At 47.6% G+C, this 16,786-nt stretch overlaps 1 protein-coding gene across 1 annotated transcript; it reads left to right on the forward strand.

Annotated features, from left to right (window-relative positions):
• The first annotated feature begins 3,613 nt into the window (after positions 1 to 3,613).
• On the forward strand, positions 3,614 to 16,176 carry SIRT3 (sirtuin 3). The gene is made up of 6 exons (XM_007949374.1): positions 3,614 to 3,801; positions 3,991 to 4,223; positions 5,213 to 5,313; positions 15,126 to 15,287; positions 15,757 to 15,966; positions 16,042 to 16,176. Exons 1-6 carry the CDS (start codon positions 3,755 to 3,757, stop codon positions 16,174 to 16,176), a joined length of 888 nt encoding a protein of 295 aa, XP_007947565.1. The 5' UTR covers positions 3,614 to 3,754.
• The last annotated feature ends 610 nt before the right edge of the window (positions 16,177 to 16,786 follow it).

The raw sequence follows: 16,786 nt of genomic DNA on the forward strand, positions 1-16,786 counted from the left end.
CAGTGCAGAAAGGACCTGGTGGTGGCAAGACTGGGACATGGCCCCCAGCCCCCCCATGACATGGGGAAATCCTTGCTGCTACTTCCCTTAGTCTGAGTAGGGTTGCCCTAAGGAGTTGTGGGCTAGCACAAGCTTCTAGCTGTTTGACTATATGCCCTTGGCTTTTGAATTTGGGGCTGGTACATAAAATCACCCCTTGTTTCCCTTTCCACAGTGTGTCCCAGTCAGCACCCACGCCCACCCCAGGGTCCAGTCCCTGACTCCCAGGAATTTCAGACCACAGAGCATGTATTTTGAGTCCTGGACCCCAAGTACGTTCTGTGGAGAGGTAAAAAAGCCTGTCTGTCTGCCATTGGTGACTTGTAAATGAGGAATATGCATGAAGTGCCTCAGATGGTAGCTTCTCTTCTGTTCCTTTTGTGTCCTCTCAGCAACTTGCCCTTGGAGGTGCTCACTCAGTAAATGTTGCTGGGTATTTTTGGTGTGTGAAGTGGAAGGAGGGATGTAGTTGGCGTCATGCTGTCCCTCTTGCACCCAAGATGCTTGGCTTGGTGGTTTTATACAAACCGTTCATGGAGGGACCTTCCTCAGGATCTGTTCAGGAACATTGAGGCAATGGGGGGACGCGGTGGGGGAGGTGGCTTTTATTCCCTACTGTGTTTTCTGCTCTTTTGCTGTGAGATTACAGCTCCAGGTTCTTCCAGCCAGGTGACAAGAACCATCTCCAGCTTCCTTGCTTTTAGCCTTAGTACTGAGTCCCTTGACAGAGCTGAGGTGGGCGTTGGGCTTTACCCATTCTGGTGCTTGCCTACCAGGCCCCCCATTACTGCTGATCACAGCCCTTCCATTCTCTTCACAGCCCCAACTTGTCATCACTGCTCCCCCCACTTCACAGCTCCCACTCTTCATCACAGCCCCCCTCACTTCTCTTCACAAATTCTACTTGTCATCACAGCCCCCACTTATCATAGCTCCCTCATTTAACAGTCCCCCACTTCTCCTCACAGCCCCCCTCACTTCTCTTCACAGCCCCCACTTCTCATCACAGCCCCCCTCATTTCACAGCCCCCACTTCTCATCACAGCCCCCCTCAGTTCATAGCCCCCACTTGTCATCACAGTCCCCACTTCTCATCACTAGGCTTCTCCCCCATTGCTGCTCAGCATGAACCCCTAGAGGCTGCTTTCTCTGGTGCTCATCGGCCTGTGCGGCCTGGGGATCCTGTGATGAGAAGTAATGGGAGGCACTCGAGTCAGATGTCATGGGGAGGGTCTTGGTGCAGTCAGGAATGGCCTGGGGGAGGGTCCCTGTCCAGTTAGGTGGTATGGGGAAGGTCTTGGTGCAGTTAGGTGACAATAGGGAGGGTCTCTGTGTAGTCAGACAGCATGGGGAGGGTCTTGGTGCAGTCAGGAATGGCCTGGGGGAGGGTCTTGGTGCAGTCAGGTGACAATAGGGAGGGTCTCTGTGTAGCCAGAAGCATGGGGAGGGTCTCTGCAGGCAGGTGGCATGGAGGAGGATCTCAGTTTCTGGGCTTGTGGCCACCTCTTCAGACCTCATTTCTGGGCCTAGGTGTTTCTTGTAGGACCCAGTGATGCCACAGAAAACTTAAGGTGCTGGAATGTGGCAGATACTTGGGGACTGAATTGTTGGAGCCTATTTTGGGGTGCCTTAGTCTGGCTCCTGTTGGCTTTGCCTCTAGGTGGGAAGGTCACTTTCAGGGAGGGCTGCTACCCCACTAGGAGCTGCTACACTCATGAGGGGCTGCCACACCATGAGAAGGTGCTACACCATGGAGGCTGCTACCCCCATGAGGGGCTGCTACCCCCTTGAGGAGCTGAGAGTCTGGAGGTGGCAGAGAGCTGTCCAAGGTCCTGGTTGAGAAGGTATGTGAGCCAGCTATGATATGTTATAGTGTATTTCCTGGATGAAGAATTTCCTGATTGGTGAGAGTGATCATCTGTTCTTAGGAGAGTAAGTGTGTTCCTTTGAAACACTGAGGCTCCATGCTGGGAGGGGACCTCTCCCAAACCTTGCTTTGTGCGTTTTTTCCATTTATATTCTTTCTTATATTAAAGTTGTATAGGAACTCTGGTAGCTTAGTCTCTAAGGCACTTGACTGCTAACCAGAAGGCTGGCGGTTCAAACCCACCAGCCACTCCTCGGAAGGAAGATGGGGCAGTCTACTTCCGTAGTGATACTGCCTCGGGAACCCAAGGAGGGGTCACTATGAGTCAGGTCCAATTCGACGGCACATAACAACAACAACAACAATTGTAGCTATGAGCTCTGTGAGCTAACCAGAGGGCTGGCAGTTCAAACCTACCAGCCACTCCTGGAAGGAAGGTTGGGCAATCTATTTCCATAGTGATACTGCCTTGGAAACCCAAGGAGGAGGGTCACTATGACTCAGATCCGACTACGGCAGTGAGGTTTTTTTTTTTTTTTTTAATGACTTCCAGTGGATTAGCAGGCCTAAAGCCATCTTATCTGAAGTTCAGGGAGTCCTGCTTGAGGTTGGTACCCACTGATTTAGCCCCAGGTGACTGTGGATGAAATTGAAGAGCTTCCTGGGCAATGGGGTCTGAACTCGTCAGGAAGGGAGGCTGATATTTCCAGATGGCTTGTGGGATGTGTGACCCAGCACCCAATTTGGTATGAGGTGGGTGCTGTTAGGCTCCCTGGACTAGTTTGTGGAGTTGGTGCTGTTAGCAGGCTAGTGTAGACAGAAAAGGTTCAAATTGGAGGCACTTGTGTCAGACCTAAGAATACTGGTGCCAACATGTGTTCCCAGAGAGCAAAAGGTCAGGGTATAAGCCATTTGGGAAGAGCATGTCAAGGTGGAAAGAATTCATTCCCGAAAAAGTATGTGTTCATGACTGTAATCGTGTCTGACCCAGGCAGTTGGCACCACTCACCTAGGTGATAACTCACCCCTCCTAGTGAGTTACATGTTAAAGGGCGTGAAGTTGATCTAACCTCCAGTCACTAACCCTTACCTTTCCTCCTCTCCTCTGTTTTTTATGTACATGGATCCCTCATTCCACTTGAAAGGTGGGCTGCTTTGTATTTTTACTCCCAGCTCAAGCTATATTATTCCTCAATAAAACGACTTTTCTTTCACTCCTGACAGGTGTCACTTCTGACACTTCTTTGATGCTAGGATTGCTGATCGTACATTCCTCTGCTCTGGGCACTCCAGTAGCAGTTTGAACCCTGCCTCTTGGCATGTGACTATCTCTTCTGGAATGGTCTGTGGATCCGAAGGCTGGGATACTGTGTTTTACTTGCGTATAACTGCACCTTTGTCACAGCCTAGGTGTGTGCATGTGGCCTGTGCCACACGGCCTGTCTCTGAGCACTGGCCTTCTGTACAGCATCACGGGTGTCTGCCTCATTAGCGTGGTCCCTGTGACCTTGACCCCGCTTTGGGATGATGTTCTTTTTTAGCCCCACAATCACCCTGCTGAGGAATGTGGTGCGTTGTGGCTGGAGGGAGTTGGTGGCCACCCTGGGGGTGGGGTGATGGGAATCTGGGTCTTGCTTGTCCTTGTTGCTATGAGATGGTCATTATCCCTCTGCCAGGTTTTCCACTTTTGCTTTTCCCGTTGGTATTGCAGGTGAGAGAAGGTCCTTGTCCCTCTCTGCTTGTGCCTCAAGAGGCTCTGGAAAGGCAGGTGGCAGTACCAGGGAACAGCTGTCCCTGCAGGACATAGCTGAGCTAATCCGGACCAGAGCCTGCAAGAGGGTGGTGGTCATGGTGGGGGCCGGCATCAGCACACCAAGTGGCATTCCTGACTTCAGGTGCCGTGCCACCCCATCATCCTTGGCTCACACCCCTCACCATCTTTGCCCTGCTTGCCCCCGCCCGCCTTCCTCAGGCCCCCCACACCACCCCCACCGTCTCGGTCCCTCCCACCCTCCATGCCCCCATCGTCAGCACCGTACTCCCTCATCCTTGCGCCTCCTCCTCAGGAGTGCTCGGTATTGCAGGTCTCCTGGAAGCGGTCTCTACAGCAATCTCCAGCAGTACGACATCCCGTACCCCGAAGCCATTTTTGAACTCGAGTTCTTCTTTCGGAACCCCAAGCCCTTTTTCACCTTGGCCAAGGAGCTGTACCCAGGGAGCTTCAGGCCCAATGTGACCCACTACTTCCTCCGGCTCCTGCACGACAAGGGGCAGCTGCTGCGGCTCTACACACAGAACATTGATGGGCTCGAGCGAGGTGAGCATACCTTCTCCCCATCGCAGCCAGGGGCCTCTGCTCAGGGCCCTTCTCCGACGTGCCGGGAGTCTTGTTGGAGGCTGAGCTACAGGGGACGTGGGGAGCGTGTGGCTTTGCTAGTCTGATGTGAGGACTTGACACTGTTTGTTATAGGATTTTTCAAGCATGCAGAGAGAGAATTGTTATCACCCCTGCCCCCACCCCTAGATTACTGTGAGAAAAATCCCACGCATGTATGTGATCCACAGATACACTAGGAAGTACCTGTAAAAGGTGAAGACTTTTTAAGATGTTGCCATGACGTTGTTACCACACCAAAAACATGAGTAACTCCTCAGTGTCCTTGAGGTACAGGGTAGGGTGTTCCCTTCCCATCCAGTGGCCATGCTGTGAGCCATGCCATTGGCCAGAGAGTGGAGGCTGCTGCCTCTTCCTGAACTGGTGACCAGCTCTCCAGATGGGTTGTCCTTTAAAGTGCTGTCACCTGGAGTCCAGGAGCTGCTTCCTTCCTAGAGGAGTTTGTAGTGTGGACCCCAGAACCTGGGTGACACCCACGCCTGGAGTGGCTCTCCACTCAAGTACAGCCAGGTAGGCTGTGGGTCTTGGCTCAGCAGTCAGGATACTCTGGGTGTCATGGGGGCCACCTGGAGCTTCTCAGAAGCAGACAGTAATGACAGATCACTGTCTTAACTAGTCACTTTTTGCCTGTTTTTCACCTAGCAATTTTTGTGAAGTTTATCGCATTTATATTATTCATACGTTTTTACTTAGTGTCTTTAGAATGGAAAATGTGTTCCTAGGTATTGGGTATAATTTTATCTGAATGTTTGTCCTTTGTTTTGGCTGACCTGGTTCTACTGGGTGCCTCTCTTGCCCTGTGCCTTGTCTGCTTGTGAACGTCACCTGCAGGTGGCACAGGCAGGGCTGGGGCTCAGTGGGCTGTCTCTCTTATGGGTGTTCGCAGTGCTCACCTGAGGTTTACGTTGCAGTATCCGGCATCCCTGCCTCAAAGCTGGTTGAAGCTCATGGCACCTTTGCGTCTGCCACCTGCACCGTCTGTCTACAACCCTGCCGTGGGGAGGACTTCTGGGTGAGTGTGCAGCACAGGGTGCTATGGGAATGCCCATCATGAGCATGTGGAAGTACCTTCCTTTAAATTAGAAATGTAATTGTTTTGGTTCCCTGGTGCCGCTCTGGCAGGGATATACCACAAATGGAATGGCCTTAACAAACAGGAGTTTATTCTCTTACAGTTGGGAGGCTTTAAGTCCAAGTTCAAAGTGCCAGGCTCTAGGGGCTGGGTGAAAGCCCCTCGACCTTGGGCTTCAGCTCTGCCTCTTGCTCCCAGCCCACTAAGGCTAGAGGCATCTCTTCACTCAGGGAGCTACTGGTTGCTGAGGCTAACAAGCCCAAGGTCGACAAATAAAATGGCACAGTCCCAATGTTACCAAGCCACACGGCAGGCCATTAATTCAAGTCCATTGAAAGTCCCAAGGTCGACAGAGCATGGCAGGCTGCTAAACAACAACATGGCCACATGTAGGGTTCAAGCATGCCATAAGCTAGAGACAATTCCCAATGCTGTTTTTTACACACAGGAAGCAGACCATATACCCAAAAGGCAGCTACTCAGCTGCTCATAGTAGATTCCACCATGGAGTTGATGACCAGTCTCATCATGGGGAATACTACATCCAGCTGCCCAGCCACTCAACCAGGCCTACCCAGGTTGACACACAACCTGTGTTGTCATCAACCACACAGTAATACATGCTTGTAAAAGTTGAAGCAATACAAAAATATGTCAGGAAACGAATATGCCCCCAACGGGCTCCACAGCTCTCTGTCAGCTGTGTGAGGTGTAATGTTCTGGGCCTGTCTGTAAATACATGTGCACGGATCCATATTCACACCCACCCACAGTGAAGAAAGGCCTTTGCAGCAATAGGATCACGTTCAGCTTATGTCCCACCATTTTCTTTGATACTGAGCACCATTTCATGGACATCTTGTATTAATACCTGTCCCATTTTCCTAGTGAATGCTCAAATGATTACTTCTAGAAGGCTGGCCCCTATGAGGTAAAGGTTAAAGATGTCCCAAATATCCAAGTTTTCCAGTTTCCAGCTGTATGGCTCCATCATCTCTAACATTAACTCTACCTCCTCTCCTTAGTACTGTCCCTCCCGTTTTGTTGTTGTTGTTGTTAGGTGCCATCAAGTCAGTTGTGACTCGTAGTAACCCTCTGCACAACAGGACAAAATGCTGCCCAGTTCTGTGCCATCCTGACAATTATGACCATGCTTGAGTCCATTATTACAGCCACCATGTCAATGCATCTCGTTGAAGGTCTTCCTCTTTTTCTCTGACCACTTTACCAAGCAAAGGGACCAAGGGCTTGTCCGTTCTTACAACATGACCAAAGTCTGTGAGGTGAAGTCAGGCCATTCTTGCCTCTAAGGATCATTGTAGCTATACCTCTTCCAAGGCAGGTTTGTTCATTCATCTGGCAGTCCATGGTATTTTCAACATTTCTCACTAACACCTCCTATCTTAGGATACTGCATTTTGCTGTAACATTTCACAGGACTAATGAACTGCCAAGGAAATGACTCATGTAATTGTAGAGGCTGGCAAGTCCCAAATCCATGGGTCAGGCATCAGCCTGGAGGATTCTCCTTACTCACTAGGTTGTAGTGGTTGCTGCCTCAAGCCCCAAGCACCAGAGGTAAGATGACGACAAGCCACATGCAGGATCCAGAGTGAGAGAGAGAGCTTTGCCAGCGCATTCACACATACACCCTCAAGGAAACTAAGGGTGGAGACTTGAGTCACACCATCTGGTAAGGTGGGACTCCAGATACATCCCACCCTAATCCTGCCCCATTAGTGTAGCATACAACTCACCACAAAATGAGAGCAAAATCACAGGCATAACCAAAAACCAAACCCACTGCCATCCAGTCAGTTCCAACTCATAGCAACCCCCTTTGGGCTTCCAACGCTGTAAATCTTTATGGAAGTAGCTTGCTTCATCTTCCTCCTTCAGAGTAGCTGTGGGGTTTGAACTGATGACTTTCTGGTTAGCAGCCAAATGCTTTCCCCACTACACCACCAGGGCCAGGATTTGCAGTACATCAAAAAAGGTCTAGAAAGGCCATAATAATTAATTCACTGCACTGCAGTGAACTGTAAAGTATTACATACAGTCATTTGCCTGCTGTGTGCATTTAAGATGTTTCTAGTTTTTACTATTAAAAAGTAATGCAGCCATGATACCCATGATACCCATTTTTACACCCCTGTGCACACCTGTGAATATTTCTTCAAGTAAGATAAAGTTTGTTGTTGTTGTTGTTATATGCCGTTGAGTCGGACCCGACTCATAGCGACCCCTCCTTGGGTTTCCGAGGCAGTATCACTATGGAAGTTGATTGCCCAGTCTTCCTTCCGAGGAGTGGCTGGTGGATTTGAACCACAGTCTTCTGGTTAGCAGTCACATGCCTTAAGCTCTATGCTACCACAACTCCCAAGATAAGATAGAGTGAGAAAATTTTAACAAATAAACCTAAAACTGAAGTGTTAGCCTGGCCCAGGTTCAAGTTCTTTTTACATGGTATGACTGTCTTGCAAAGAACTTCACCCCTCCTACCAGACTAGATTCTTCTTGAGCCTTGGAGAAGTTCATAGGAGGCTCCAGGGAGGAGCCTGAGGGAAGCTGAGTAGGGAAAGAGTAGAGCTGGAGCCTCCTCTAGCTGGGGCTGCAGCCCACATGGGGACTGATGACTCCAGCCCTAGTCTCACCTCTTCCTGCTCACTCTACCATGTTCTCTCTTTCTGTGCATTCTTCCCCTTTGAGGGGAAGACCCTCTGCCTTTGTTTTTCTGCCTTTGTTTGCTGTTTCCTCCAATCTCTTCCACAGCAAAGTGTGTTAACCTCTCTGCTGCCTGTTGAAGATGAATGCAGTGCTTCTTATAAGCAACCCCCACTGAGCCTCAGTGCTAACAAATTTTACTTTACAGAATTTTCATACAACCCTACTCCTATCCTAGCATTTGGATTCTGTTTTGGTAACTTTGTGCCACAAGTGGTTGGCCTTAACAAACAGGAGTTTATTCCCTTATGGTTTAGGAGGCTAGAAAACCAAGTTCAAAGTACCAGCTCTAGGGGCTGGGGAAAAGCCCCTCAACCTTGGGCTTCAGCTCTGCCTCTTGCTTCCAGCCTGCTGAAGCGGGAGGCTTTTCTTAAAGCAGCTGCTGGCTGCTGAGGCTGAGAAACCCAAGGTCGACAAATAAAATGGCACAATTCCAGGATTAACAAACAACAGGCCACTAGTTCAAGTCCAGAGACAGTACCATGATTGGCAGGAAACATAGCAGGCTGCTGAATGATGGCTCGGCTACATGCAGGATTCACATGGGCCAGAAGCTCCAAGAACTTTCTCAAGGCTTCTCCTTACACTGGAAGCAGGCACTAGGGCAGCTACTCACCTCCTCCAGTAGATACTGCCATGGAGTTGATTACAGATCTCATCACAGGGAATAACTACATCCTGCTGCCCGGCCACTCAGAACAGGCCCAGCCACTCAGAACAGGCCCAGCCAAATTGACATATCACCTTAACTACCACAGATTCCTCATTCTTCATTCTTTTTATGGAGTAATTTATTCTACTTGTATTTCTGTCAATAATTTGCTTTATGATTATTTAATTAGCATAAAAATATAGAATTGTTTCATCCTCCTCTACCTCTAGAAATTATTTTTGCCTTCCAGTCATTGTAGTTAGATGTATCAGCTTTCTTTGCCTGCATAGCTTTGTAATGCTTTTACTTTCATTATTTCAATGTGTTCTTTCTAGAGCATAGAGTTTTTAGTTTTTAACTCAGTCTGATGATTTTTGTCTTTAATTGGAAGATTTCATCTGTGTACATTAAGTAGTTGATGAAGGTATGTGTTGCTTAATGCCCGTTCTGTGAACAGGACATTATGTGATTTGAATGTTGTGTGAACACCTTATGGAAGCCTGCCTCTGGTCATCCTTGTCACTGCCACCACTGCTGCTGCTTGCTACTGCTGCTAGAGTTGCTGGCAGAAGCTGGAGAAATAGACAGAGCAGTGGCTGAGAGGGTGAGGTTGGAAGTGGAGGGAGAGGAAGTGAGCCAGGAGGGAGCCCAGTGCACCAAGCCCTGCTCTCTGTCCCACCTGAGTATCAGGAGCAGCCCCACAATCCCTTGCTACTGCTGCTGCTGCCTACCCACCATACAAGGCTTGAGAGCTGTGCTCAGATCCCTGTCCTTTCCCTCACCTGCCTATATCCCATCCATGGTCCAGTGCTGCAAGAATCTGGGTTTGGGGTCTTTAAAACCATTAGGGGAAAACAAAAGGAGAGCTTACTTGCCCTCATTAAAAACAGAACAAAACCGTATGGGACTACAGATGTACATGCAGTCGAGCATTGCCCAAACAGATGTTAAGCAAGTGTACCTGTGTTTGGATTAAATCTGCCATCTTACTTTGTGCTTTCTATGTCTTCCTATAATTCGATGTTTTTTCACTACACTTGTTTGGAGGTTATATACGCTTGTTTCTATTCTTTTGGAATAAACCGAGAAAAACAAACTCACTGCCATCCAGTCAGTTCCAACTCAGCAACTCCCATTGGGTCTCCAAGGCTTAATGCTTTATAGAAGCAGACTGCCTCATCTTTCTCCCATGGAGTGGGTGGTGGGTTCAAATTACTGACCTTTTGGTTATCCGCTGAATGCCTTAACCACTATACCACCAGAGCTTCTATTCTTTTGAAATAGAAAACTTAAATTTATGACATTTATAATTTTGTTTTCACATTTAAAATACTTCATTTTAAAAAATATTTTTTATTATGGAAATGTTCAAGTATATAAAAGGAAAAGAAAGAGTATAAGGAACTCAGACAAGATACACATTTAACAAAAGTCCAATCAATGGGTCCCTTTCTCCTCCTCCTGAATTAGAAGTGAATCTTGAACACCTTAATTCCATTTATTCTGTTTTTGACTTATTATTCTGTACTTAAGATATTTATTAACGCCACAAGACCTTATTTTAAAAATTTTTTTATTGTGATTTGGGTTAGTTTATAGAGCTAATTCATTTTATGTACAGCAGTTCATATTACACTTTGTCTCATGGCATTGACTGCAATCTCCCACAGTGCAACAGCTCCGCTCCCACTTCCTCCCCATAGTTACCTCTTCCCTGTGTCCATCCCTCCATGCACTCCTGCCCCCTGAGCTGTCTCCCTGTGCATACATAGCCCTTCTTTCTCCCATGATTGTTCTCTCCAAGGAGGGTATCTGCCTAATGTAAATATTCAGCTCATATGCCTGTCTTTTGTTTGGCTGGAAGCCACAGGAGTGGGTTCAATTCCAGACCTGAAGGGCAGCTAGGAGCCGTAGTCTTAGGGGTTCTATCAGACCAGCAAACCTCCCCTCCCTTTATTTTTTTGAAATGATTTTGAGTTGTGCTCCACGTTGTTCTCCTCTATCCAGGGTCTCCTTCATAGATCCCCCTCCGAGTGATTGACAGTGGTAGCCGGGCACCATCTCGTTCTGAAGACCTTATTTTTGTGTTTTATTCATCATTGTGGATTTAGACACAACCACTTTCATTGCTTCCTTTGGTTTTCATTCTTTCTTGCATCTTGCCTTCCATCTGTTAACCACTTTCCTTCTAGCTAAAGAATATCCTTTAAAATTCTTTTCAGTGAGATCTTGCTGGTGGCACATTGTTTGGGTTAAGTGTTCATTTCCATCTTATTCTTGAAAGGTAGTTTTAGTAGGTATGGAATACACAGCTGGGAGTTACCTGTCAGCACATTTAAGATACTGTTCCATTGCCTTATGGCTTCCATTGTCGATACTGAAAATTCAGCTGTCTTCTAACTAGAACTCTCTTGAAAGCAATCTGTCTTTGTTTGTTGCATATTTAACTTTGTTTCCCCTTTGTCTTTGGGTTTCACTATGATGTGTCTACATGTGGCTTTTCTTTGATTTATTCTTCTTAAGCTTTGTAGGGCTTCCCAAATCCGTATTGGTACGTTTCATCATTCCCAGGAAGTCCTCAGCTTCAGATACTGGTTCAGAGTCTTCTTCAGATACTGATTGCTTCTGCTCTTAGTAATGACACTCTAATGACACTTTGGTCTCTTTGCTTTTGCCTGTTACAGTTGTTTCATGTAAGTGAGATCATACAACACTTGTCTTTTGTGATTGACTCATTCTTTCAGCATGTTTTTAAGTTTACTCATGTTGTGGCATGTATCAGAAGTTCATTTCTCTTTATAGCTGAGTACTATTCCATTGTGTGCATATACCACATTTTGTTTATCCATTCATCTGTTGGTAGCCATTTAAGCTGTTCCCACCTTTTTGGCTATTGGAACTAGTGCTGCAGTGAACATTGGTGTACGTGTGGCTGTTCACATTGCTGCTTTCAAGTCTCTTGAGTATAGACCCACTAGTGAATTTGCTGGGTCTTATGGTTATTCTATTTCTGTTTGAGGGACTGCCAAACTGGCTTCCACAGTGGCTATCTCATTTTACATTGCCAACAGCAATGGATAAGGGTTCCAAGTTTCCAGTTGCTCTGCATCCTCACCAACATTTGTTGTTTTCATTTTCATTTTTTAAAGCTTAACATCTCAATGGGAGTGAAGTGGCTTTGATTTCATCTCCCTAGTGGCTGATGATGTTGAGCATCTTTTCATGTATCTGTTCGCCATTTGTGTATCTTTCCTTCGCTTGAGTTTTAATTTCAGTCGCCCTGCTTATACTGAAAATACCATGGACTGCCAGAAGAATGAACAAATCTGTCCTGGATGAAGGGCAGCTGGAATGCTCCTTGGAAGTGAGAATGGCCAGACTTTGTCTCACCTACTTTGGTTATGTTGTCAGAAAGGACCATTCCCTGGAGAAGGATATCATGCTTGGTAAAGTGGAGGGTCAGCAAAAAAGGAGAAGGCCTTCAACAAGGTGGATTAACACAGTGGCTGCAATGATGGGCTCAAGTGTTACAACAAGGATTGTGAGCATGGTGCACAACCAGGCAGTGTTTTGTAGCTGACTTAAAGGCACCTAACAACAACAACGTTTTTATTTGTAGAATTTCTACTTGGTGGTTCTTCAAATCTGTTAGATGACTTTTTCTAGCTCTTTGGATATTTCAAGGTTTTTAAATATTTTAAGTATAATGTAGTTTTCTAATCTGTGTCTCATAATCTCAGAAGTCTTTGGTGGGTTTGTTTTTTGGGGGTGGGGAAAAGGAGTCTTTTGTGACTGTTGGTTCTTGCTAGACTTCCTGTCAAAACAAATCCCATCTGACACTCAGGTTTGCCTTAGAAAGCCAAATGTCTTTCTTCTTAAGTTTCTGAATTAACCTTTCCCACCTGTCCCAAGGCATGAATCCAGGTAGAGAGGATATACTAATTATTTGCATAAGCTTTACTTTGGCTCATAAGGAAGGGATGTGTGATAACTTTTGTTAACCATGGCAACTCTGGCAAGCAGCATAGTAGCATTTTTGTGTGAGAGACGGACAGTCTTGTTTTTATGCACACAGAGATGGTTTTGAAGGGCACACGTGTGGCAGCAGCCTCCCGGAGGTGGTGCCTCCACTCCACACTGCCTGGCTCTAGCGAGTCTTTTCACTGCCCCAGGAGGGAAGAACATAGGGTGCTTCTGAGTCATTCATTCCCCTGGGGCAGCCCATGTAAGCATGGGGAGGGCTTCCATTTGCTGTCCTACCTTGGGTTGAGCCTGGCTCTGGTTCCTGCTCCCTGAGCTTTACATGCCTCCCCACCAGAGCCCAGGTTGGATGTACCTTAGAGCAGCAGCATCTTGGTGTCCAGTCTCCTCTCTGGGCCCCACTTTTCCTTAGACTTTAGCCTGGCACTTCTTCATCCTGAAAACTTTTCAATGCTTTAAGGAGATGTATGTTTTCCTATTTTATCCCGGATTTTTAGTTGTTTTCAGCTAGAGGATCAGTCTGCATAAGAGGTTATGTAAGGCCATGAAAATGAGACAAAAAATTTATGATGGACTACTTTCTGACAAGATGGTGATCTAAGTATTTCTGGATCTGCCAAAGCAATCCAGGCAGCTGCAGCTGGACTTCAGTGCTAAGAGGAGGTTAAGAAGGACAAAGACATTTAAGGGTGGAGGCATATAATATGGAAATAAAGTAATGTTACTTAACAGTAATTAGCAGGCTAAAAAGGGCCTGAGAGAGTAAACAACTAGTTCCCTGTCATAGCGTGAGTGCTGATAGACTGTAATGGCACCACCACAAGCCATGCAGAGGCTAGGCAGGAGTGTTGCAGTGACTGTTCAGTAATTGCGAATAAAACCCATGTGAACTCTGACCTCCTACTGCATCGTGAAAGATTCTGGACTGATTATAAAGGTGGAAAATAGCAGACGGTGAAGGGGCCTTTTGTCAGTTCTTCGAGGGGAGGGAGATGGATGACACCTTTGTATGATGTTGAAGCACGTGATTTGTCACAGAACAGAAGGCCAGAGCCTCTCTCCTCACCCTCTGAAGGAAAGCAGGTGAAGCCCCTGAGAGGCACCACAGCAGTGACGACAGTACCTTCTTATGTGAGAGGCTTACAGAAAGCTAAGTTCCTCTAAATGTACTTTTAAAATAATGTGTTGGTTCTCAGAAACATATCTTTGAAAAGCAACCCCAAGTAAACTTTCACACAAATCACAATTAAAAGAAAAAAATGAGCCCCACCAAAAAAAAAAAAAAAAAATCCAAAAGCAAACCCATTGCCGTCAAATCAATTCTGACTCATAGCAACCCTGTAGGACAGAGTAAAACTGCCCCATAAGGTTTCCAAGGCTGTCATCCTTACAGAAGCAGACTGCTGCATCTTTCTCCCATAGAGTGGTTGTTGTTGATTTTGAACTGCTGACCTTTCAGTTAGTGGCTTAGTGTTTAACTATGGCACTATCAGTGTTCCTTTAAAAAAAAAAAGTGAAGTCTAAAAGAAGAAAAAGTTCTGGTGGCGTAGTGCCTAACCAGAAGGCTGGAGGTTCAAACCCACCAGCCACTCCTCAGAAAGAAGATTGGGCAATCTACTTTCATAGTGATACTTCCACGGAAACCCAAGGAGGGGTCGCTATGAATCGGGTCTGACTTAATGGCAGTGAGTTTGGTTTTTTTTTGGGGGCGGTGGGAGTTTTAAAATAAGAAACAGAAGGGATACTTAAACGGTTGCAAATCCATCCCTAGTGGGAGAAGGCCTCAAGACAAAAAGCACTCAAAGTTTTTTATAACCCTGGCGAGATCACAGATGTACATCAACTGTCGTTGTCATAAAGGCCATTGGCTGGAGTGTTGGTGGACACACTTGGTCTGAAAGTCACTAAATGTGGGGCAGCCAGACACCCATACCTCCTGACATGAGACCCAGTAGAAGTTGGACCTCAGTTGAATTCTACCTTCAGTCTAGCAAGCACAGGGTCAGACTGCCTCAGGTTGGGGATGCCCTACACTTACATAAGCTAGTGTCCTCAGCCAAACTGTCAGGAGGAAAAATGAAACAGGTGGGCTTTGCTTGGATCCTTATTCCAACAAACATTGTAAAAATGTCCATGATGCCAGAGGGGCATTACAGATGCTGTTAGGTGTGATAATGGTATGCGACTCAAGGCAGTGCATGTTAGAAGTCTCCTAAACTGTTTATGGTTGACAAGATGTCCAGGATTTGGGGTGACAGGAAACAAGATAGTTAAAAGGCTGGCAACGATGCAGCTGGGTGAAGGGTGTGCGGCTCTCTAGGCTACTCCCTGGTCACCATAAGGTCAGGAACCCCCCTTGTAAACAACTGCTGCCCCCCCCCCCCCCCGTGTTCAGGCCGACGTGTTGGCGGACAGGGTGCCCTGCTGCAGGGTCTGCACCGGCATTGTGAAGCCCAACATCGTATTCTTCGGGGAGCCACTGCCAGAGAAGTTCCTGCTGCACCTAGCCGATTTCCCCATGGCTGACTTGCTGGTCGTCCTTGGGACCTCTCTTGAGGTCTGCACCTACGGGGTGTGTGGGGAGGGAGGGCAAGGGCAGAGAGTGTGTGGGGGAAACGGGCAGGGAGAGGGGATGGGCTGCTGTCAGCTTGCTTCTGGGAGCTTGTGAGTGGCTTTGGGTGCTTTGGGGGTACTTGGGCCCACCTCTGGGAGATAAGCATATTTACCTGGTGATGAAGAGGGCAGGCGGGATGGAAAGATTCAAGCCCAGGTATGCTGCCTGGTGAGACGGAATGGCAAGGAGCTGCAGAGGTGGAGAAGAGGGAGGCTCAGAACTTGGAGGACAGTGGGGGCAGGAAGGTGGCTACAGGAGGTGAGTGTGCAGTGGGCTTTGCTCACATCCAAAAGCCTGAGGTCAACCTATGCTGTCTGCCAAGGCCTCCCAGGTAAGCTGTGTGGTACTGGGCCTCGCAGGTGTGCCCCGTCCTCCACAGGGATGGCAGGCTTCTCTGTTGGCTACCTTCCAGGTGGAGCCCTTTGCCAGCTTGTCCGAAGGTGTCCGCAGCTCTGTGCCTCGAGTGCTCATCAACCAGGATGTGGTGGGCACCTTTGCCTGGCATCCCCGGGGCAGGGATGTAGTGCAGCTGGGGGACGTGGTGCACAGCGTGGAGAAGCTGGCGAAGCTCCTGGGCTGGACTGAAGAGTTGCAGGACCTTATGCAGCGGGAGACAGAAAAGGTACTGAGGGCAGGTGGGCTGACTGGTGAGGCTTTGCATGGCCTGTCCTAAAGCAGCCAGTTGGATCTTATGCAGATGTGGGTCATGTCTGGCAAGTCTGGGCCCCTGACATGCACAGTTGGAGCTGGTATGGACCCCCAGCGTGTGCAGGTGGAGCTGGTGTGGGTGTGGCTCACGTCCGGCATGTCTGGGCTATTGATGCACTTGTGAGTTGGGTGTTAGCATCATCATCGTCAGTTTTGAGGCAGGAACTGACATTAATTCAGCTGTAGTCACCGGTTAGCAGTCTGTTCTCTCATCAGCACTGCTGGCTGGTTCCTGCTGTTCTTTCTTCAAAACAAACCTGCACCCAGTAGCTCTGCTCTGCAGACTGGCACCTGGTTCTGAGACATGCAGATGGGAACTTGGGTGCTGAAGTCCAAAAGTTCTCATTGTCCCTAAGTCTGATGTCTTAGGTAGCCCCCTTCTGCCTATGTTCTCTGCATCTCCTCTAAGAAAAGCCAATCAGCCCCTTGAACACAAGGTTCATTAAAGAGGAGTCTGAGAGTCTCTTGTGTGCACATGTGTGACTCGTATTGTTGCCAGCATCTTTAATTCCAGAATTTGGCTTGTAGGGACACAGTGGGTCTGGGTAATGATGACCACCAAATGTCAGTCATGTGCTGGTCACCCTGGTGGGCAACACTATAGGGCTTTTTGTTTTTGCTTATGATTTTACTCTGTTGTTGAGACTATGCACAGCAAAGCATATACCAGTTCAAGTTTCTGTATGTACAATTCAGTGACATTGGTCACATTTTGCGAGTTTTGCAACCATTCT

This window comes from Orycteropus afer, unplaced genomic scaffold, assembly GCF_000298275.1.
Source record: "Orycteropus afer afer isolate SDZICR_OR568_19922 unplaced genomic scaffold, OryAfe1.0 scaffold00244, whole genome shotgun sequence".
Classification (NCBI taxonomy): Eukaryota; Metazoa; Chordata; class Mammalia; order Tubulidentata; family Orycteropodidae; genus Orycteropus; species Orycteropus afer.

Bases quoted from the DNA above. Each gene is read 5' to 3' on its own strand.
- SIRT3 (XM_007949374.1), top strand. From the start codon at position 3,755: ATGGTGGGGGCCGGCATCAGCACACCAAGTGGCATTCCTGACTTCAG. The intron at 5,314-15,125 runs GTGAGTGTGCAG...CCCCGTGTTCAG, and splicing joins GCCGTGGGGAGGACTTCTGG to GCCGACGTGTTGGCGGACAG. The intron at 15,288-15,756 runs GTCTGCACCTAC...GCTACCTTCCAG, and splicing joins TCCTTGGGACCTCTCTTGAG to GTGGAGCCCTTTGCCAGCTT.